Raw genomic sequence first — 23183 nt, 5'->3', positions numbered from 1 at the left:
GAGTGTAACAGTGTATTTATGAGCAGTTATCGGTGTGTCGTGTTATCAGGGATTCAAGACGGAAGGGGAGGCATTCAAAATCATGCAATTTTAAACAAATTTTACAGCCACTTGTAGCCAATGTACAAATTACGAGAACTGACAAAAGAAATGCAAGTAGTATCAAAAACTAACTAGAAAAACAACTTATCATGGCTACCTCTACAAGGTCGGTAAATTAGTATTCAGTGACTGAGAACAAATGTGGATGTTCCCAACAAAATGTGGTCAAATACCTATCAGGATGGACTCGAGTAACCGTCAACACTGGACTATCAAGGATCAGTAACTACCAACTGGACCACGCCGTAACCCTAAGTTTAATCAAACATGACCTTAATGTCAATGGTCTGGCAATATGTAACAGTAAAATTAAGTAATGAAGCAATTAGTCCCTTCGATAAATTTCGACATAGTTCTGATAATCTTCGGCTCCTTATTACATTAAGTAATGAAGGTAAGTCATAACAGAAGTCAAGTAATTAAATTGCGCACAACAAAGACTGAAGAACAGTGACTTGAGTAAGCATCAAATTACAACACAGTAAAGAAGGATGAGAAAATATCTATACTGTCCAACAAATCACTTTAAAGGGATTTTCAGCGTGCTCTTCACGCCACACTGAACACAAAAATCCTAACAACTATGTACATTCAGCCGAAGCTATTCTAGCTAACTCGCTCATGCAACTGAGAAGTGTAGGACTTAAAACAGAACTTCTGAACACCGATAAACCTAACTTACAACCTGCGGCTAATTCTCTCCTCCAGATGACAAATCTTTCTCAGATCTCTTCCTGCAGTAAACTTTACTAAATACCACTGCTATTAGATCATCATTATTTATCTCATACCCACCGACCAGTTCTGTTGACCATGATTAGCGAGTATGTAAGTCCTTAGCCACAAGCACCAACTCATTATTCCATGCCTTATGTTTACGAAGCAATTTACGTTTCAATTACAGTAACTAAACATAATCTGTGATTGGTCAATGTCTCGCAATTTTCCACCATTATTATTATCACACGTCAGTAACTACTTCCTATCTAGCTTATTATCAACTTCGTTTCCACTATTATATTTTCCATCTCGTCTCCGTACATATTACCAGTAAAACAACTTATTTGTTACGCTTGAAACAGTCGTTCTGTTGGCACTCAAATAATCACTTAGTTAATCTGTCATTGCAACCGACCGACCTGATAATGTGATATCTGTTGGTTTCCCGAAACCTTTGTGCTCTAAGCCAAACCCACTCAAACTACAAATTCACAAATAACAACCAAACTGACTATAATTTGTTCAGTCGAGAGGGTACGCTATCTTCCATTGAACAATATCAAATACCTGAATCTGCACCGAAATAACAAGAAAAGAGCCCAAAAAACAATTAGTTTATACAAGCTCCTGACGAAGATATTGGATATTGGAATTAGGTTTAGCGCTTAACTGACGTTGTCATGCGATTCCGCTCTTAGCGATATGAAATACTTACCTGAAAGAGTTATTTTGTCGCTGGTTTTGTGCCTTGGGACGATCAACATGCTGGCTCAAAGAGTAAATTTAAGTATTGCAATCTTGTGTATGACAAATCGCGGCACTATACATGATAACAACAGTACAAATGATAAATATCTTATTCGAGTTGGCCCAAATTCATCTGGTTGTACTACAGAATCATTCGATGAAACAAAGGTATCCAAATATTCATTTAGCTTCTATTATTTTAAACAGGAAGCCTCCAAAGATGCTATATTTTGTGATGGAATAGGATTCAGTATGTTTTTTCTTGTACCGAAGTGTAAGAACGATCGTTTACTGATAAAAAGGAATTACTGTAGATCCAGCGACGTTGGTTTACTCACTTTTTAGTCAGTAGTTAGGGCACTTACAACAACTCAAGAGATCAATTACTTATGAGCAATAGGCTTTCTAGTCATGGTCCCTAAGATAATAACGATCAGTAGTATATGATATTGTTCAGAGTTAGTTATAATGGATTATTCAACTCTTAGAATTCAGACGTTCTATCACCATAATCTGTTTGCTAGTCTCACAACTTCAAATTACATCTTCACTTGAATTCCCTTAACCTTCTCTTTCCATCCTATTTTAAATTAAAACCCTGAATGAGTGCCTTTTATTCAGAATTCCACATGGCCACGTTTGCTTTAAGAAAAGCCGTATGTATCAGTATAATGTACGATACTGTATCATAACGGTGGTTGGGAATGTCTCGTAAAAAATTATTTACCTAAGCCGTCTAGGTTTTTACACAAATCTTCGTACTTTTGTACTTTATTTAACTATAAAATCAGCAAATTGCTTCAACATTCACACTGCTTTACGACACTGAGTAGGTGGGAAATAACATGTAAGTAAAAAACGTATAACTAGCTTGTACGACGTAGTGTCTGCGAATGCCAGCAATGAAAATGGATTGGAGTAATTGAGTTTTATGCCTAATGTTAAGGTTCTAGTGGAAAGCATGGAAAAGCACCATCACTCCAAATTGAATCATTTCAAGTTACCATACATAAAAAATATCGTGAGGAGAACCATGAAATAAAACATTGGTGGAAGAAAAACCAGAACTAAGACATGGAAAATTGTCTTGACTATTCTAAATCTTATGAAGAGTCCACGTAGTTATTCTAGTATAAGTAGTTTCAACAAAGTTTCAACTGTTATCCTCCCACTCTAAAATTGCAAAACATGATAGTCAAACTCTGTGTTCGGGAATCGTTTGAAGGTTTCCAAGCGAATTGGAGCTACTAGCAGCCTAAGGTATTTGTCAGAGGTAAACTATGAGTCAGATGGTAATCAAAGGTCTATAAAAAGGCGTGGATGTAAGGAATATCACTGGAATCAAACTGCTGTTTCTCGTATGATTAGATCCACTTTAAAAAACATTCTTAGTGCTAAAACTTCATGAGACTTTTCGACCAGCTATCGGGTGTAGCATTCATTATGCTCGTTGTTTAAAAAGGCTTTTCAATAGTATACAAAATAATTGGGAAAAATTGCTCAAGCTATCTGAACAGTTCTCTTACTAAATTTTGAAAGAAATTATAAAAAAACGTTTGTTTTTCACAGGAGATGGATTATTGGGTTAAATGTTCACCCTCAGTTACGCGCCTGTACATCGTTGATGGTTTTTGTTTGGAGGTTACACTACCAAATAATTCAATGCATCACATAAAACTCAAAATAAAGTTATTGTTAGTACTGGTGCAGTTTTCTATTGCTTTTTCCACAAACTTGGAAACTCTTTCATCCAAAAATTTTTCATTTCAGACAGTATATGTATCTGTGCTAATGTTATACCTTTTTGTATTTAATATTTAGAAACTAACGTCATATCAATTTAGTAAGTTCTATGAATGTTTTTACCACTAAGTTGTTATCCTGCTTTTCCTTTCGGTTTTATCCCTGATTCATAATGATGGATGCAAAATTCCAGGTGACTGATTGTTTTTCTCACTATTTTAAAATTTTAGACTGTGATAGATGGCCCGTTTGATTGGGATCGCTCAAGTTGGGGAGTTCTTCTCGGAGTCATTTTCTGGGGTTATTTTCTTGGGCAGATACCTGCAGGTATCCTTATTCAAAAGTTCAGCGTTCGCTCAGTCCTACTTACATCCCTAATTCTTATGAGCACGTCAACAATACTTGTTCCAGTGGTAGCAATAAGGTCTCTATACTTATTTTGTGCCTTACGAGTGCTTACAGGATTGGCATCCGTAGGTCTTATTATGCCCATTTCTTTAAACCTCTGATCTTTTTGATTGGAAACATCAGCTATAGGATTTGTATTAGGATTCTAGATTGAAATTTTAATATTGGGTTTTAACTAGCTTCATCTCAAATTTGAGAATCCAAGTAGTATCTATAATCTCACAATAGATATAATCCAAAAATAAATAAACAACAATGATTATTAGTTCACATGAAGTTCATAAAGTTTCATTACTTCGTAATAGGAGGTAAACGATTGAATTTGGCAAAGCTGAAATTTAAAAGGACCCTCACTAGTGATATAATATTGTAGTTGCATTATATCATGAGTCGACCAAAATTGCAAGGCGGAGACTACTGGACCTAGATTCAGTGGCCGAATGTTACGAGACTAATCACGAGACATGAAAGCCTTGTGGTTGTTCTGCTATAGTGCTGTCGATATGCTCTGCCAATCAGCCCTAAATTAATGTAGTATGGAATGGTCGTTACTTCGTTTAAAAGGCTTCCACTTCAGCTGATAGATTGCGCGTTTAAAGTGCTCTCCGACTACTCAGGTTATTTCTGTTTAATATTATCATTATCTCTCATATAAGAAGTGTGATACAACCCCGGGTATTGTTGTGACATGTAGTGTTCCGAAATCTGGTCCGATGCACGGTATGCTATGTGCTAACCCCAGCTGACTACTTCGGCGAGAAAGTGTAGTGGAATACCGAATAAAATGCACGAAAACTCAGTCATATGTATACCAATCTATTCTTGGGAAATTGACCTTAATTAAACACATTTGACCTTTAGGTCACATCTGATTGCCATTGATTGACGTTTTTGTTACTTCTGACTTGCTCTCTATATCAAGTATCCCGTCTTGTGCCACATTAATGGGTTACAATACATTTTCATTGAGCTGAAACAGAACAAAAGTACATGGCTATATGGTTTGCAGTCATTCTTAAACCAGTTTCGGCTTGTTACGAAAATCATCTCTATGAAAAGTACGAATTTATAAAAAGGAGGGCAATCACGACGATTTAACCTAACGCGTTTCCAAAAACAACAGCTTCGGTTTTAATAAAAGCGCGCTGAGCGATGAATTGATGTTTAAACTATCCGGCTTTCAGGTGTTGTGTCACGAATTTTTACCTTCTCCATCTACTTCGCTTTTAGCAGTTGAATAGTAGCACAAGATATGACATATCGTCTGACCCAAGACCGGGTAAATGAATCCCCAGTGAGGATATTACACTGAATAAAATAATAAAGTTGTTCTAATTTGTTGCTTTCGTTATCTTTTACGACGTTTATGGGGCAATAAAATATTTATCCACAAAGTCTAATGGACTGATATAATAATACCAGACATACTACACCGACTAACACGAATGGTCATTAAGTAACTACTGACATCACAAATAAAGTGATATATTTGTAATATCCTAATGAGTAGAAAAATTAGGTTTTCTGACGTTTTGTGACTCATCTAATTTTCCTACTCATTGGGATATTAAAATTATGTTATTTCATTCATAACGATCTACCCAATGCTCAATTCATTCGAAATTATCAGGTCAAACCTTGGTAATGATACCTACTGACATCAAATCTCTCGGTTTTTAATCAACCATAGGAAAAATAGATGATATAACCTACAACTGTGACTATATGACTTTACATGTACTTATCTTTAAGAAACCCAGAATTTGACGAGAAAGGCAATTAAAATAATTTATTCTGACTGGTCCAGCATGCGGAATTGATTGAAATGTGAACTAGCGAATCTTTTATTTCACCGACTACAAGTTTTGATCGTTGATATCTAGCTAAGCTACCTTTTGATAATTTAACGAAAGTATAAAAAAATTCCCCATGCTTCATCCCACTTTTGTTCAAGTGACGATATCATTTCGTTTGTTTGTTATTAACCGATGTGTGGAACTTGATATTCACTAGTTATGATTTTAAATGTGAGTTATTTATTGGTGTTTCAGGCAAGTTGGTTTCCTGGATTCTATCAACTTTGGGCTGCCTGGGCACCTCCGAATGAGCGTGGACTTTTAATTGGATTTGCTTATGCAGGTAGCATTCGTAATAAATTTACAGTTTGATTCTGTTTCATTGTCTTTAGTCTATGACCCGATCGTTGCTGCTACCTTGACGTAGTGGTCGGGCTTGCCTATCGTGATGAACCAATCGAGCTATACTGGCTGGAACAATCGTTCTTCAAGGTCCTGCCATGCCAGACAGGTCGCTTGAAGAGCGGTAAGACTAAAAGCAGCAAACCCAAAGTCCGAAAGCGAAGTCGTACTGTTGACTGTACAGAGGTATGACGCAGTAAAATGTCTCCTTCAGACAACCAGCATAACGGCGATGCTGCCTTCCCACAAGAATGAGTGAGGTTAGAAAAGGTCGACTCTAAAAATGTACACCTCGCCTTATCCCACGGATATCCATCTCGGGCGGTAAGGTCCCAACAAGTACGAAGCTAACGCAAAAATTACCCACAAAATGGTCGTGTGTGACAAACCTGCAGCAGTTGTCCCCTGGGCATTGCAGTCACACTCTCAGGTCACTAAGACCACTAATCCAATTTTCGTTTCAAGTACCTCCAGAAGAATCCTTCCATGGTGCGGGCGACCGGGAAGTGATAACTGCCCTCATACCTCTAACAGCATTCAAGACCACTGTATTCATAATCAATCTCTTTCTTCACTTCCTACTATTCCTTCTACCTCGACTTTGAACACTAAACTTCCTCTTTCGCTTTCCCCCTCAAGTGTCACCATGGTCAACGATTCTAGTGCGCAAAACACTGTCCCAGGTCTGCTAAAACCTCGCTCCAAACTACATATTGGAGCCTTCAACGTACGTACCCTAAGTCAAATCGGTCAACAGGCCTCCTTGGCTAAGACCCTAGAGTCTCGTACCGTTGATGTATGCTGTGTCTCCGAAACACACATACAGGATCCTAGTGTGGTCATTCACTTGACCTCACCTCGCCAAAATGGAGAGCCGACAAGTTACGCCCCCCGTGTATCTGGCGACCCGATGGCTAGTTCTCGTGGACTTGCAGGTATAGGTATAGCACTAAGTACGAGAGCAGAACAAGCACTATTAGAATGGATCCCCGTTAACAGTCGCCCGTGCTGTTTGACTAAATGGCTCCGTAAGAACTCGGAAGGATAGAAATCCACGTCGGTGCCTTCTCGTCGCTTCTGCCTACGCTACCACTGACTGCAGCCCGGATAAAGTGAAAGATGACTTTTACAGAAAGCTCTCTGAACTTCTACATAAAGCAAAACGCTCAGACATAATAGTCGTAGCGGGTGACTTTAATGCGCAAGTAGGTAGCTTAAACCACACAGAAAAACAGTTAGGTGGGTATTTTAGTATTCCTGCTCAGCGAACAGATAGTGGTGACCGTTTGCTACAATTGTGCTCAGACAATCGTTTATTTTTAGCAAGCACTAATTTTAAGCATAAGGAGAGACACCGTCTAACATGGCGACCACCTGCACCAAACCAACGATGGACTCAAATAGACCATATTACCATCAGTCATCGTTGGAGAGGTTCGATAGAAGATTGTCGCTCGCTCTGGAACTCATGTATAGAATCTGATCATGCTTGAATACGAGCACGCATTTGTTCGCGCCTCACTAGACGCAGAAAAACTACATTAAGACCCATTAGAATTTAACTGAGGGACGAGAAAGCCAAAAGCAGATTCCAGGAACAACTGAGTTCACATCTGGGCAGTTTTGTAAACGAAGCTGACCCAGATGTTGCTTGAAAAGATTTACGAACAGCTGTGGAAACAGTAGCGATATCTATTAGTAATTTAAACTAAAAGGTTGCTAAAAGCCAATAGATCTCTCGGAAAAAGACGAAACTCTCGTATGCTCTCAGCCCAAACGTTTAGAACGATGGGCGGAACACTTTAAGGAGCAGTTCAGCTGGTCTTCAGCTACTGCACAACTACCCACTATTCCCAAAAAAACCTTAATGGAACATTGAAGTAGGTCCCTCGACCCTACCTGAAGTTCAAAAGGCTATAACTAATCTGAGACGAGGAAGAGCAGCTGGTCCAGATGGATTGGCTCCAGAGATCTTTAAATATGGTGGTCCAATTTTAGTGGTTTGGTTGACTAATATTTTAGCTAAATTCTGGGAGTTGGACGTAATCTCATCTGACTGGTCACAATCACTGGTTGTCCCAATATATAAGAAGGGCCCAAAATCATCCTGCGATAACCATAGAGGGATTAGTCTGACTAACATAGCGTCTAAAATACTAGCCTCAATAATTTTCAGGCGCCTAACTAAGACTCGTGGACTGAAAACACGAGAAAATCAGACTGGCTTCAGACCTGGTCATGGCTGCATCGACCACATATTCACTATTCGTCAGGTTTTAGAGCACAGACATGCTTATCGGAATACGCAAACAAAGTAGTTCTGTTTGATGAAGGCGCTGATAAGATGCAGAGTCTTTTGATAGCACTGGATAACAACGTCAGGATGTTTGGGATGTGTTTCCTCCCTCTAAATGTAAATTGTTACTCCAGGACTGGCCTGTGTCAACACCTGAACTAAGGATAGGAAGTGAAGTAGTCGAACGCGTGGACAACTCTACTTATCTTGGAAGTCTGATCAGCCCTAATGGGTTGTTGTCTGACGAAATCTCAGCATAGATTCAAAAAGCTCGCATGGCTTTTGCCAACCTACGTCACCTAAGGCGAAGACGAGATATCCGTCTATCAATTAATGGACGAGTATACTGCGCAGCGGTTTGCTCTGTTCTGCCTTACGGCTGTGAAACATGACCATTAAGAGTAGAAGATACTCTTAAGTTGCTAGTGTTTGACCACAGATGTCTTAGAAATATTGCTCGCATCTGTTGAGATCACCAGGTAAGTAATAGTGAGGTTAGACGCAGCGTATTAGGGAATGATGGTAAATCAGTTAATGAAGTCATGAATTTCCATCGATTGAGATGGTTGGGCCACGTGTTACGTATACCTGAGCACCGATTACCACGACGCGCTATGCTGACTAGTATTGGCGATGGTTGGAAGAGAGTTAGGGACGGACAAACCAAAAGGTGTCATCAGTAGACAAAGTCACTAAGTTCTGGTCTAAGCCATGTTGGTAGATGCAGACTACCTGGTTGGGGTCCGTGTGACTATCGTAACCAATGGTTGGAGACTGTGTGTGACATGCCTCAGAATCGATCACAATGGCGTAGGTGTATACTCATTTTATCTTCCCTTAAACCTTGAGAATAAAATTGCTTCATAACTTTCTTCCTTCCCATACTATATCCTTATATACAACCTTTCTTTTTTATATTACCACCATAGAATTAACTACTTCTATGAATTTGGTGTTGATCTTGATATGCTAATGAGGTATGGCAACTTGGACCGATGCATATGTGTGACTGGTTCTACGTTGTAGCTGACTGACTGACTTTAGTCTATCATTCAAAACATAAATTTGGATCTCTATCAGTAACTGTATATATTTATAAGCTTTATGTAACCATGCATTCACTTCAGTTAAAACATTTATCCTAAACGGGTTTTTTCTACATTATATCTCTTAGTAAGTTGCTAAAAAGACTTTAATCTTGTCTCGCACTATAAATTTATAATTTTATTGCTATAATTAGTCTGATTATATTGTTTTACATTAAATATTATGATAGGACTTCATGTAGGTAGTGCTATTACAATGCCTATTACTGGAGCTTTATGTCAAACATCATTGGGATGGTCACTAGTTTTCTACTTCTATGGTGAGTCAGTTATTTTTGTACAGATTAAATTTAAAATGCTATTTATTAACAAAATACACATTAATGTTTTAAATATGACATCAAACTTATTCAACTAGTGGATCATAGTACTAATTAAACGATGAAATCAAATTACGTAAACTTGTTTTTATTCTTTAAACATGTAATCGAATAAATTCATTTGGTATTGTTTGTTTGAATCTTCCCGCCGATGTGTTAGGACTGCAACTGGTCAGTCTCTAATTGGCATATGTGCATACTGTGCGTATTGCCTCAATATAGCCTTAATTCACAAGCATTGTAAGCAAAGATGGATAGTGGCTAGCAGTGGAATCCAGTTTGACGTACGTTTCATCCAGTTTAGGACTGGTCAGCTGGATGTACACATGCATCTCAGAGTTGATGTTCACTCTGGGACTCGAACCCAATATCTTTCGCTTCAAACGCCATCGCTTTATCCACTCGGCCACTGAGTCCTGATAGCCACTTGCTTGTGCGATGGGGTGAAGTTTAAATTCATTTAGTATTGTTTGTTTGAATCTTCCTATCGATGTGTTAGGACTGCAACTCTGAGATGCAGATACATCCAGCTGACGAGTCCCAAATAGGATGAAACGCGCGTCAAACTGGATTCCACTGCTAGCCACTATCCATCTTTACTTACAATGTGATCGAATAGTTCAAAACTCAATGATGAAATCAAAGGACCACATTTAGACTATAATTAATAGGAAATTAAAAGGTTACTTACAAATGACTCTGTTAGCTATGAATTCCGGTTAAACATATTGAATATTGAGGGTATTACTATTATTTGTTTAATAGTTCAATGCTAAAAAGTATTATTATTTATTTGTATATTAATATCTGTCTGCACTGCAACTTGAAGATTGAATAAATATGACTTGATTTAGTAAATAAGTAGAAATTTCTAATGATGATAATAATTCCTAAATATGTATTTGACTGTATCCTTATTTGAAAACAAGAAGTTATTTACATTTGATTATCTAAATATGACTGGATGATTTAAGTGTTATGATTCTATTTCTATGATCTCGGATTTCAGTATGTCATCTCTTCAGTAATTTGAATTACTTTTCACTGCCTTCTCGTGGCGGGGGGTTGTTTACGAAATTGAGAGGACGAAAAGCGGATGTCCGGCTCTCTAACCGGGTCGGTGGACACGGCGAGTCCACCTAGGGGGAGTTGGAAAACCCTGATTCTAAACCAATGGTGCACATGGATGACCTATGAACCTATTGTTGGTCACTAGTCACCGTGATACTGCATCTCCTCGCGATGCTCCACTGCCTTGTGGATCAGACCTTTAGGTCAAAGGCTCCGGTTGTTGCCCCCTAAGAAAACCACTTGCTTCAGTTTGGGCACCTGGGAAGTATGACAGCCCTTACACAAATCAAATGAGATTTGTGAGGTGCATATATATCTGGTGCCCCTTTGTACCAATATTTATGTGTTCAAATAAATAAATAAATAAACTTAGTATTATTAGTTTTGACACGATAATTGTGTTTGAACACTTAACGAATGGACTTGTACGTAATTTCTAAAATTAAGTGTTAATTACTACTTTAAATATGGCTATAATTCTCCATTTGTGCACTCTCTCACTGTTGATGTCTTTTTTGTGGTCATTTATTTATTTATTTAAACACATAAATATTGGTACAAAGGGGCACCAGATATATATGCACCTCACAAATCTCATTTGATTTGTGTGAGGGCTGTGATACTGCCCAGGTGCCCAGACCGAAGCAGGTGGTTTTCTTAGGGGGCCACAGTCGGAGCCTTTGACCTAAAGATCTGATCCACAAGGCAGTGGAGCATCGTGAGGAGATGCAGTCCCATGGTAGCCGGTCACCAACAATAGGTTAATACGCTATTTGTTCCCTCAAGATCGTGGAGCCCATGTGTACCATTGGTTTGGAATCAGGGTTTTCCAACTCCCCTAGGTGGACCCTCCGTGTCCATCAACCCGGTTAAAGCGCCGGACATTCGCTTTTCGTCCTCTCACTTTCGTGAACAACACCCCCGCCACGAGAAGGCAGTGAGTAGGACTTGTGTGTCAGAGGCTATATACGCGTGGCCATGTGAGAGTATTTGGAGAGGGAGAGCGGACTCTTCCAACTCTCGGCCGTATCAGGGCATTTGGGGGCAATTCTGTTCATAGCTGCCTTTAATACTTGTTATTACTAAAGTATCCCAAGTCACTTGTGAACACATAGCTCTCCTTCATCTCACTCCAACTAAATGGTAAATATAAGTGATAAAAGATTAATTACATACTTAGCCGATAACATATTATACAGGAACAATAGAACTTAGATAATGCAATAGGGCAGAGAAGATACTAAATGTTGTTGTTCAGGTGATAATTATTATGCTCAAGCATAAAGGTTCATCTGTTTTCCAAAATAAATGAATTGTGATTTATCTAAGATGAACAGTCAAACTCACTTAATTTGCTGTGGGATCATCGGTTTCTTAGGTGATGAGGGGCGCAAATATACACTTGATAGGTGGTTGAAGTCGTTTGACAGAAAACCCTGAACATACGTTCCGTACCAGCTGAAATTGTTCAGTGACATGTATCCGTTATCATGGGATTTATGGCATTCTTCGGATATGAATCCTCATTGCCCATTTTAACAACCAAAAACTTTGCCACTGAGCCACTCGATGCGAGTAACTTCTTACAGAACTGAGTTATCTATATTTATTAACTACTGAATAGTAATCAGTGTTGAGTTTGTCCAGTTCTTAATGCTGATCAAGTTCTACGGATTACGTTGCAAGCGTTTCCAAATCACTTAGACTTGTAGCCACACTGAAAGTTGTGGATATGCACTTAGTTGATGAGCATTAAGAAACACCGAGCCTAGGTTGACAGACTACTTGGCAATCTCCTTCAAGCATCCAACATCAACTATAAATTTTTTGACCAGTTGATCTAGCAAAAAACTGGTGTCTTCAAACATTCATATGTTTGCCTATTTTCAAACTTTCTTATAACATAAAAAGGTGCAATCAGCTTTGTTTATTGTATCATATGGTTCATGTTTGTATATGATGAACCTAAGTTACATCCAAGAATATCTATGGAAGAAAAGACTTATTTAGAATCAACCTGTCCAGTTATAACGAAAAACAAGGAAGGAAAGGTAAGTAGCATATTGTAAATTGAATGGAATTAAAAATCAATTGATTTAAATAATGCTTTCATGCTTTAATTAGAAACCACTTACAGTCAGTAATGTAATGAAACCCACTGCAACACCGAAACGTTAGGATATCATCACCCATATGCAGTGGATTTGATTAATTAGCATTAATAGTTGAGATCATGAGTCAATTAGGGCTAGACCACCATGGAAAACCTGGAAGCACTGGACGACCGTTTCGTCCTATTGTGGGACTCCTCAACAGTGCGCATCCACGATCTCGCCTTGCGAGATTCGAACCCAGGACCTATCAGCCTCGCGCGCGAGCACTTAACCTCTAGACCACTGAGCCGCCACCCAATATTGCCAATATCTAACTTCAACCGATCCACGAAATTGAACGACACACCCACCATTGTCTTCAGTGAGTTATTACCTCACAACAGACCTGATTTAACTCCAGTGGCCACTGCTTCTCACTAGAACTGCAGAAAATACCTCTTGAAGCCAGTCACTAGTGAGCATATGTTGATTGTTATCAGAAGGGTATTTGTGGATATGATAGTGCTTCCAGGTTTTCCATGGTGTTCTAGCTTCAATTGACTCATGATCTCAACTATTAAAATGACTATAATATCCACAAACAACCCTTCTGTTTAACATCAATTAGTGTGTTGGTTATTTCACTTGAGTTCATAAGAAGCCCAAAAACTAATCAACAAAACACTTTACTTTATAAACTACTTCACTAGATTGATTCACTTATTTATTGACTTGTTGTATATTAAGCTCTATAGGGTGTCTATATTATTCAGGGATGATGAGGACTTGTGAAATTTCTTTAATGATATGTTACAATCGGTAAATCAGTTGATGAGGTCATGAATCTTCATCGACTGAGATGGTTAGGCCACGTGTTACGTATACCTGAACACCGATTACCACGACGCGCTATTCTGACTAATGTAGGGGATGGTTGGAAGAGAGTTAGAGGCGGCCAAACCAAAACGTGGCATCAGTCCACAAAGTCACTAACTTCTAGTCTGATCCATGTTGGTAGATGCAGACTACCTGGTTGGGGTCCGCGCGACTATCGTACCCAATGGTTGGAGACTCTGTGTGACATGGATCACCATGGTGTAGGTGTATACACTCTTTATCTTCCGTTAAACCGTGAGATTAAAATTGCTTCATATCTTTCTTCCTATGCTATATCCTTATATACAACCTTTCTTTTATATACTATCACCACTAAATTAACTACTTCTATGAATTTGGTGTTGATCTTGATATGCTAATGAGGTATGGCAACTTGGACCGATGCATAAATGTGCCTGGTTCTACGTTGTAGCTAACTGACTGACTGACTAACAATCGATTTATATGATACTATACAGGTATAATATATTGTTCATTGTTCAACAGATACAATGAATAATAAATCATCAAATAGATGATGGAGTAAACAATATTTTCCATTTAATGTTATTTGTGGTAACCATTTCAAAATCTATTCTGTCATTCAAAATTCATTTTATATATTATTTTAAATATAGATTCCAATAAAATCCATTTTGACATCACTCCCTGTTTGGGCATTCGTTATTGTAAATATTGGGATAGATTGGAATTTATATACTTTTCTAACAAGTGTACCAACGTATATGCGTGAAGTGTTACATTTTGATTTTCAACGAGTATGTGTTTACCTTTTAGTTATTGAAAAGCCTTTAGTTTTGCATTTTATTAGATTTGTAAAACATTTCTTAAGATTTTATTCAAGATCCTTCATGCGTTTGGATTTTTTCAAAGTAAAGCTGTTGACACTGACCATTGCAACGAAGATTGAATACATCAAGATGTTTGACTCCAATTTGTTGTATGATTTAAATATGATTAATTGTTGTAGGAGTTTACAAATTTCAATTAAGCATGACCAAACTACTACAATGTTTTGGTTGTGATGACCAAGAGTTTCTGCAGAGTGACTTAATTTGTTAACGGTATACTATACGAGCGGACCTCAGTTAGGGTATTAATGAAAACCGTAGTGCACTAGACAGTTGTTTCTTCCTGTTATGGAACTCAATAGTGCTCATGTGAAACCCCATCAAGCGACTGAACTCAGGAATTGCTGGTCTTTAACTGCGAGCGTTTAACCATTGGACAACTGGAGGGATGAACATTAAAATGAAATATCAGTTCAGTACTGATCAGTTCCCAGTCCTTGACATCAACAACAGCAAGATTCGAATATGTACAAACGAATAATAAAACTCATCCCCTTTGCACAAACCAGTAGCTAGTTGGACTCAGTAACTGAGCGGGTAACATATCGGCGTTTGATTTAAAAAGGTACTGAATTGTAGACCTGGGATGAGGCTACATCCAGCTAACGAGTCCTAAATCGGGTAAAACGCATGTTCTCGATCCCGTTTCAAGTTACTATCCAAATTTACATAAAAATCAAAATCCAGACAACCCCATCAATAACGGTATGATTCTAACACTAAAAATAAGTAATTTTACCAACTCATGTTGGAAACTATTTAAACATTATATATTGATTGACTGATAAACGTTACAGGTATAAATATTATGTTGTTGGATTTTGAACAATATAGTGCAGTTATGGATATTTTAAATCCACAACTACCAGTTGCCCAAGACCAATTCACATTCGTGGGGAATAGAACAGTTTAACTTCTGAATTGTCCAACCTACCATGAGTTAAATTTACTTTAGCAGGCTGGAGACGAATAATCGGAATGTTCTAGAACTAATCAAACGTAGACCGATTTCAACATTTACACATCACAAACTGTTTTTGACGAAGCTTTAGTCTGTGAAAATCCAAGACATTTCAAGTTGTTACTATTCCCAAACAACAAATCACTGGTACTTTAACGCCTCTCTAATTTTTGATGCAACTTTTCAATGTGTAATGCCTAATATACTAGGTAGTTGGAAGTAGTAGGCAGGATACCCTGGATGCAGGTTTAGTGTTAATTGGCACACCCCACTAAGGCATAATTGTAATCTTAAAGGAACAGATGTTCCCTGAGGGATTGAAAATCCCGTCTTCAAGCTTCACGTTAACACTAACCTACATGACCTGTGACTCACCTCCTATTCTACTAAGATATCTACAAAATTGTGTGTGTTTCTTAAAAATCCACCGATCAGAGGCAATATATAGTGGATGAAATTTCTCCTCACACCACTTACGAATACACACAATCTGTTATCTTAACACACCTTCATACCCCATATCTCTTACACACTAAAGTAAACATTGTTAATGTTGATTGGATGACCTATTTAGTATACATTTAACCAGACAACCATGTATTTATTTATATTCGGTAAATATGATGTTTGATTATATTTCCTTGAAAAATCTTGGATCAGATTGTCAGGCGAAACGTTGGATTTACTTTAAATTCATTCACTGAGATTTTAGAAATACATTTTTTTCGTTTTTAATGTATCACGTCAACTCAACGCCCAAATACTGTGAAACCATTCGATCACGTTTTGACGAATGTTCTCATACATTATTCACATATTTTTGTGATAATTTATCCATAGTTGATATCATGAGTCAATTGAAGCTAGACCACCATGGAAAACATGGAAGCACTGAACGGCCGTCCCGTCCTGTTATGGGACCCCTCAGCAGTGCGCATTCACGATCCCGCACCCGCGAGATCCGAACCAAGGACCTACCAACTTCGCGCCAGAGCACTTAACCGATAGATCCATTTCGTTCTTTCTGTACCCACTCTGCTGTGTGTCTTTAACAGATTACGTAGGTACCTGCATGACATTGCAATTGTGCTCACCAATTATATTTTTTATTAACTACAATTTAAATGTTCCGAATTTATATTTGCATTCCTAATTGTAAGGTATAGTGAGAAATTACCGAAGAAACGTATTCGTTAAACTGTTTTCACAGTTAGCTGTGCCGATTCATTTTGCTAACCGACTTGGATCCTTTGTAGTTGTGGAAAAACACTTGTTATTTACTTCGATCTACAATCAATATTCATCTGGTTACTTTCTTCTCACTTTATAAATCTAACGGTTAAATAGTAAACTAACATACAATGGTGCCCATGTTTAATCACGGCTTGCTCTTTTATGAGGTGATTTTACCATGATAAAGAATAGTTAATTTTGCTGAATGTGAAATGCGTTTGGTGAAACATAATTATTCGGGACCAATCTTGTTATTAGATTATAACAACTATTCGTTACGTTTACTATCCTTTCATTTCAATTGAAGAGACGATAGAAGAAAATCATTTATTACTTTGCGAGATTCTGTTTCGCTATTCATGATTATATAAATCGTACCATCAATATTTAGTATTTTGTATACTAGGTAACCTTTTTAACTCCCTAACATTTCCACTTCATTAGTCAGCAGCTCTGTCATCCTATATCTATTCACGCATTTTATTAACCAATTATACTGTCATAATACATTTTCTTTTTCGGAGCCATCGTTATCCATCATAATGACTAATGATTTAATTGTCTTGTAGAATGCTCTATTGTCTTCCCTACCATATATCGGTATGTGGATAGGACAACTAATATTTGGTTGGATATCCGATATCCTCTTGGCTCGTCGAATTCTAACTTTGAGTGTTGTTCGTAAACTGATGAACAGCATAGGTGAGTAGGTCTGATTGTTGTGTTTAAAAGTTATTCACTTGCAGAAAATAAATACTTAGTGTTTACAGTTTGTAAAACAACAGCAGTGAACTCATCACTATACGTCAACTTCATCGACTATGAGAAGGCGTTTGACAGCGTGGACAGGAGAACATTATGGAAACTTCTTCGACACTATGGAGTTCCTGAAAAGATTGTCAACATTATCCAAAACTCATACGATGGACTACAGTGCAAAGTCGTGCATGGAGGACAGCTGACAGATGCATTTCCAGTAAGGACCGGAGTCAGACAAGGCTGTCTACTCTCCCCATTCCTCTTCCTTCTAGTGATTGACTGGATTATGAAGAATTCGACATCTGAGGGGAAATACGGAATACAATGGACTTCTCAGAATCAATTAGATGATTTGGACTTCGCAGATGACCTAGCCCTCCTCTCTCATACACACGAACAAATGCAGATGAAGACCGCAAATGTAGCAGCAGCCTCCGCATCCATAGGCCTCCTCATTCACAAAGGAAAAAGCAAGATTTTCAAATGCAACACGGAGAACACCAACCCAATCACACTTGATGGCGAAACCCTGGAAGAGGTGGAAACATTCAAGTACCTGGGGAGCATCGTTGATAAACAAGGAGGATCGGATGCAGATGTAAAGGCGAGGATTGGCAAAGCAAGGACAGCATTTCTACAATTGGAGAACATATGGAACTCAAAACAACTCTCAACCAATTTCAAGGTCAGAATCTTTAATACGAATGTCAACACAGTCCTACTGTATGGAGCTGAAACGTGGAGAACTACTACGGCCATCATCAGGAAGGTACAAGTATTTATAAACAATTGTTTACGCAAAATACTCAACATTCATTGGCCGGATACTATCAGCAACAGCGTTTTATGGGAGAGGACAAACCAGCTTCCAGCTGAAGAGGAAATTAGGAAAAGACGTTGGAAGTGGATCGGACATACATTAAGGAAATCACCAATGTGCATCACGACTCAATCCCTAACTTGGAATCCGGAAGGGAAGCGGAAAAGAGGAAGGCCAAAAACTCACTACGCCGGGAAATAGAAGCCGATATGAAAAGGCTGAATAGCAACTGGAAAGAACTGGAAAGGAAGGCTCAGGACAGAGTTGGATGGAGAATGCTGGTGAGCGGCCTATGCTCCTCGACGAGGGGTAACAGGCGTAAGTAAGTAAGTAAGATATAATAGTTGAAATCATGAGTCAATTGAAGCTAGACCACCAAAGAAAACCTGGAATCGCTGGACGGCCGTTTCGTCCTATTGTGGGACTCCTCAGCAGTGTGCATCCATGATCCTGCCTTGTGGGATTCGAACCCAGGATCTACCAGTCTCGCACCAGAGTACTTAACCGATAGACCACTGAGCCGGCATCCGATGGTGTTAGGACTAAATATTTTATTCCTAGATTATTTTGTTTTGATTGAAATGACTGACAAGTAGATATTTCATTGGTTTCATCAATTCTTTTAGACTTTTATTTTATAACTTGAGATAAGTTGGCCTCAAAGTTGCTCCGAAAAAACGTCGTATTGAGAGAGTCGAAATTCTTCTCTTCAAGATGTCTCTAGATATCATATTATCTTTGAAATCTATGTTCATACGAAGTCTTTTTCGTTTCTATGGAGGTTATTTGTGCTTTAGATGGTCATAAGTTGAATGTGCTTACCATGCATCGTTTTTTATGTGGACTAAAAGAGTGATTTTATGAAATTATTAGGACATTAAAATTATTCAGGAAATCTTACCAATTCATTTTCAAACAATTTTTACTAGTAAATTCCATTTCTTTACTTGGCGAGACTATAATTTATGGACGAGCCAATCAGAAGCGTTAGAGAGATTCCAAGGTCACGGCGCCGATTTCAGTACCTGGTGCTCATGTACGATGGGTTCACAGAGAATTATAAAGACTTAACAATTAGGCGCCTTCAACAAATGAGACTACTGAGAAGTTCCTGTATTTGAAATTGCAATGATCAAATGACTTGTAGACCTTGTGCAGACTACCATGATGTTGTCCTTCGATGTAATATATGTTGAAGGAAGACGTTTGCTAGGATAGGAACCTTTATCGCTCGACCCAGATTGAAACTAAGGCATATTATAATAATTGCCGCCAAATGTATAATAAAAGCACCAGTAACATTGGCTGCAATAATCTCAGATGTTACTGAAACTTCGGCTGTTCAGTGGTGTGAGTATTGTAAGGACATATCCATAATAAAAATGATAAACTTACACAACTGGAGTGCACACAAACAATAATGAAGCTATGTGGTCGAGGCTGAGACGGTTTTTGTGACCTTATCATGGTTCCAGAGACCAACTATTATGGAGCCACATGGATGAGTTCCTCTACGATTTTGGAACCTTTGAATCTTTTTCTAACCTTGACAAGTTTTTGGTGTATCCACTTTGATTATTTGGTTTTGTATAATATATATTTACTCTATGCTGACTGTTTACTGATTGGCTAACATTTCTCAAGGTCATATTAGATTCGTTCAAAGGTCGTCCATAAATTATAGTTTCGCCCTTTACTTATTTAGAACAACATATGTAAGCGAACAATATTGTTTTCAATTAGATCGTCATCAGGCTTTACTCTAATATACATGAATATTTATATGAAAATGTTAGACCAATCAAGGCTATTTGAGTCAATAATCACAATGAAATAGAATACGTTACCAAGTATAATAATAGTTAAAAGTACAAGTTGATAGTGGGAAGACAGGTGTACTGATAGTAGTAAGAATAGTAAATTACGATAACAAAAGTCTTATCAATAGTTAAACATAGGAAATAGGAGGGTCAAATATGGGTCAATAGATGTAGAATAATCATCACAAAACATTAAAATCATTACGTAATAAGAAGTATGTAAGTAAATAGATACTTATTTGTTATAAGTACAGAGCACTGATACCTCTCAACTAGTCACTAAATCCCCATTTTGGAAAATATATTATACATAAAAGATATCACAGCTCCAATAACGATGACACTGCTTCTGAAAATCATCGAAGTTACTGTGAGTTGAACAGATAGTATTCCTAATCGGGTCTATGATTGTCTGTTGGTAGAATTGTGTTTACCAACCTTTATTGACAACTTGTGCTACAAAAGATCAAACATCAAGAAACAATCTATTGAAGAAAAAGATATTCGAATTTGTTTCCTAGTTCAAAATATACAAATGTTTATTAGTAATTCTTGTTTTTACGACAATTCAGTTACCTTATGCGTGCTTAAAAGTAACTCTCCAAAGCAATTCACTTCCCACTTCCCCTACGTGTAGAGGTAGTGTAATACAGTGTGAATAGTTGCTCTTTTCTTATACTTCACATTTCAACGTTTTTACTTTACATATAATATAAAGAAGAAACCTAGTTACGTATCAAGCCTCATGGCTCACATTGTTTCTATGGGTAACGGAAACTCATAACCTGAATTTTTGAGTAACTCCGATTTTTATTCTGCCCAGATTGACAAATTGCATTTGTTCATTATCAAATAATATTTACCAATACAAAATTGTTGCTTAGAAATTACAATTCTTTCTCAAAAGTTTAGTTTACCAGTCTTACCCCTTATCTTTAATATAAGGCTCATTTTATCTTAGTTTCTACTGATCCCCTCCCCCGTATATATAAGAAAAGTACAAAATGTGTATAGTTCTTTTTTAAATCTTTCTTTCATAGGTATGTTTGGACCAGCTCTCCTTATGATACTGATCACATTGTTTGATTGTCATAATAAATATGCAGTTGTTGTTCTATTAACATTTGGATTATTCTTTAGTTCTGGTGTTTTCTCTGGTGGAATGCTTAGTCCAATTGAAATTACACCAAAATATTCTGGTTTACTATTTTCTGCTTCTAATTCACTTGGTGCATTGACAGGATTTTTGAGTCCAGTCGTAGCAAATGCTTTAACACCAGATGTAAGTTAGACGTAATTTGTTTTAATTCATGCTAAATAATGGTTATTCTTGGTTATTTGAAAGTATTCTTCGGAATTCTCTAAATCAATTCATTTGTATTACCGCTATTGTATTTGACAAAAATTCAACTGATAATTGATAAGGCCTATTATTCTTGTTATTATTAATACTTTTCAAGTAACAAATTAACTATTAATGGATTTCAATAGTTGAGATCATGAATTAATTGGAGCTAGACCACCGTGGAACATCTGGAAGCATTGGACCGCCATTTCGACCATTCTCATAATAATGAATTTGTTACATTGCACTCAGCAAAACTTAGTAAAGCAGAACCTATAAAGTTCTTTCAAATTTATTGATTGATAACAGTAATAAAGATTTCTTTCAAATGAAACTACTGTTTTGAACGTGAAAAATGGTCAAATGTTAGGTAACAGAAATATTCAAAATAGATGGTAATAGTCAATCTGCATTCTTGAACATGAAATTTCTTGTCCTTCGTGTTAAATCCACCAAATGGATCTAATTTGCAATAGAGTAACTAATAATCACCTTACACTATTACAAATGTTCTGATAAATCTCCCTAGAGGAACGTTTTGTGCTTTGATAACACCTATGATCATAGTATATCATGAATAGCAAAAAACAAAACAAAGAATAATAGAAAGATTTTGTTTTTAGAACAACTAATTACTAACAGTTTCTTTCTATTTAAACACAGTCCATACAAGCAAAGATGAATAGTGGCTAGCAGTGGAATCCAGTTGGACACATGTTTCGTCCTATTTCGAACTCGTCGGCTGGATGTATCTGCATCTCATAGTTGATGTTCTTTCTGGGACTCGAACCCATTACCTTTCGCTTCAAACGCTATCGCGTTATCCACTCAGCTACTGAGTCCTGATAGCCCCTTGCTTGTGCAATGGAGTGAAGTTTAAATTCATTTAGTATTGTTTGTTTGAATCTTCCCATTGATGTTTAGGACTGCAAATAGTATGCATGTATGCCAATTAGAGACTGACCAGTTACAACTTTAAAATATTTATGTTTTTTTCTTTTTTTTCTTTTACAAGAAAACTTATGAACAATGGCGTTATGTATTTTATTTAGGTTCTATCATATTTTTTATTGCTGGATTATTTTTTTTAATTTTTTCATCATCCAATATACAATCATGGGCTATAGAAATTATTGATTATGATGTTGATAATGATGATCATGATTATCATTATGATCATTCACTTAGCAACAAAACTTCCTCTCATCAAATTAATAAAGAGAATATAGAAATTTAATATAAACAATTCGATTGGATCCAATTTAATGAGGTACTACTGAATTGTTTATTCTTTTGTATTACTATTAGTTGTAATTTGTTTGTTTGTTTTTTTATATATGAACAATTAGTTATTTGATATGAGTTGAAGATAGAATCACTTTTATTTGTTAGTAATCATTCAACGAATATGTACCTATATACTTCGTATAAAACATTTTTACTTTATGACAGTTAGTTGTTGTTATTGCATCTCCTCACGATGCTCCATTGCCTTATGGATCAGACCTTTAGGTCAAAGGCTCCGGGTGTGGCCCTCTAAGGAAACTGCCTACTTCAGTTTAGGCACCTGGGCAGTATCACAGTCCTCAGTGCGGCGCATATGTATCTGGTGCTTCCTTGTACCAATATTTATATGTTTAAATTAAAAAAATATAACGCTAGAGTTTCTTTGTTATAACAGTTCTTTTACTTT

At 37.2% G+C, this 23183-nt stretch overlaps 1 protein-coding gene across 1 annotated transcript; it reads left to right on the top strand.

Moving 5' to 3' along the window:
* Positions 1-1524: 1524 nt before the first annotated feature.
* On the top strand, positions 1525-22831 carry Smp_096520 (sialin (solute carrier family 17 member 5) (sodium/sialic acid cotransporter) (ast) (membrane glycoprotein hp59), putative; the record flags this gene model as incomplete). Its single annotated transcript, XM_018798720.1, has 9 exons — positions 1525-1737; positions 3543-3785; positions 5772-5859; positions 9491-9580; positions 12623-12762; positions 14319-14459; positions 17316-17448; positions 21186-21427; positions 22506-22831. The coding sequence occupies 9 exons, from the start codon at positions 1525-1527 to the stop codon at positions 22725-22727; spliced, it is 1512 nt and encodes a 503-aa protein (XP_018646688.1). The 3' UTR covers positions 22728-22831.
* Positions 22832-23183: the final 352 nt, after the last annotated feature.

Source organism: Schistosoma mansoni (assembly GCF_000237925.1).
Source record: "Schistosoma mansoni, WGS project CABG00000000 data, supercontig 0151, strain Puerto Rico, whole genome shotgun sequence".
Lineage (NCBI taxonomy): Eukaryota > Metazoa > Platyhelminthes > Trematoda > Strigeidida > Schistosomatidae > Schistosoma > Schistosoma mansoni.
Note: the sequence above shows the minus strand (reverse complement) of the source record. Positions and strands in the feature narration are given on the sequence as shown.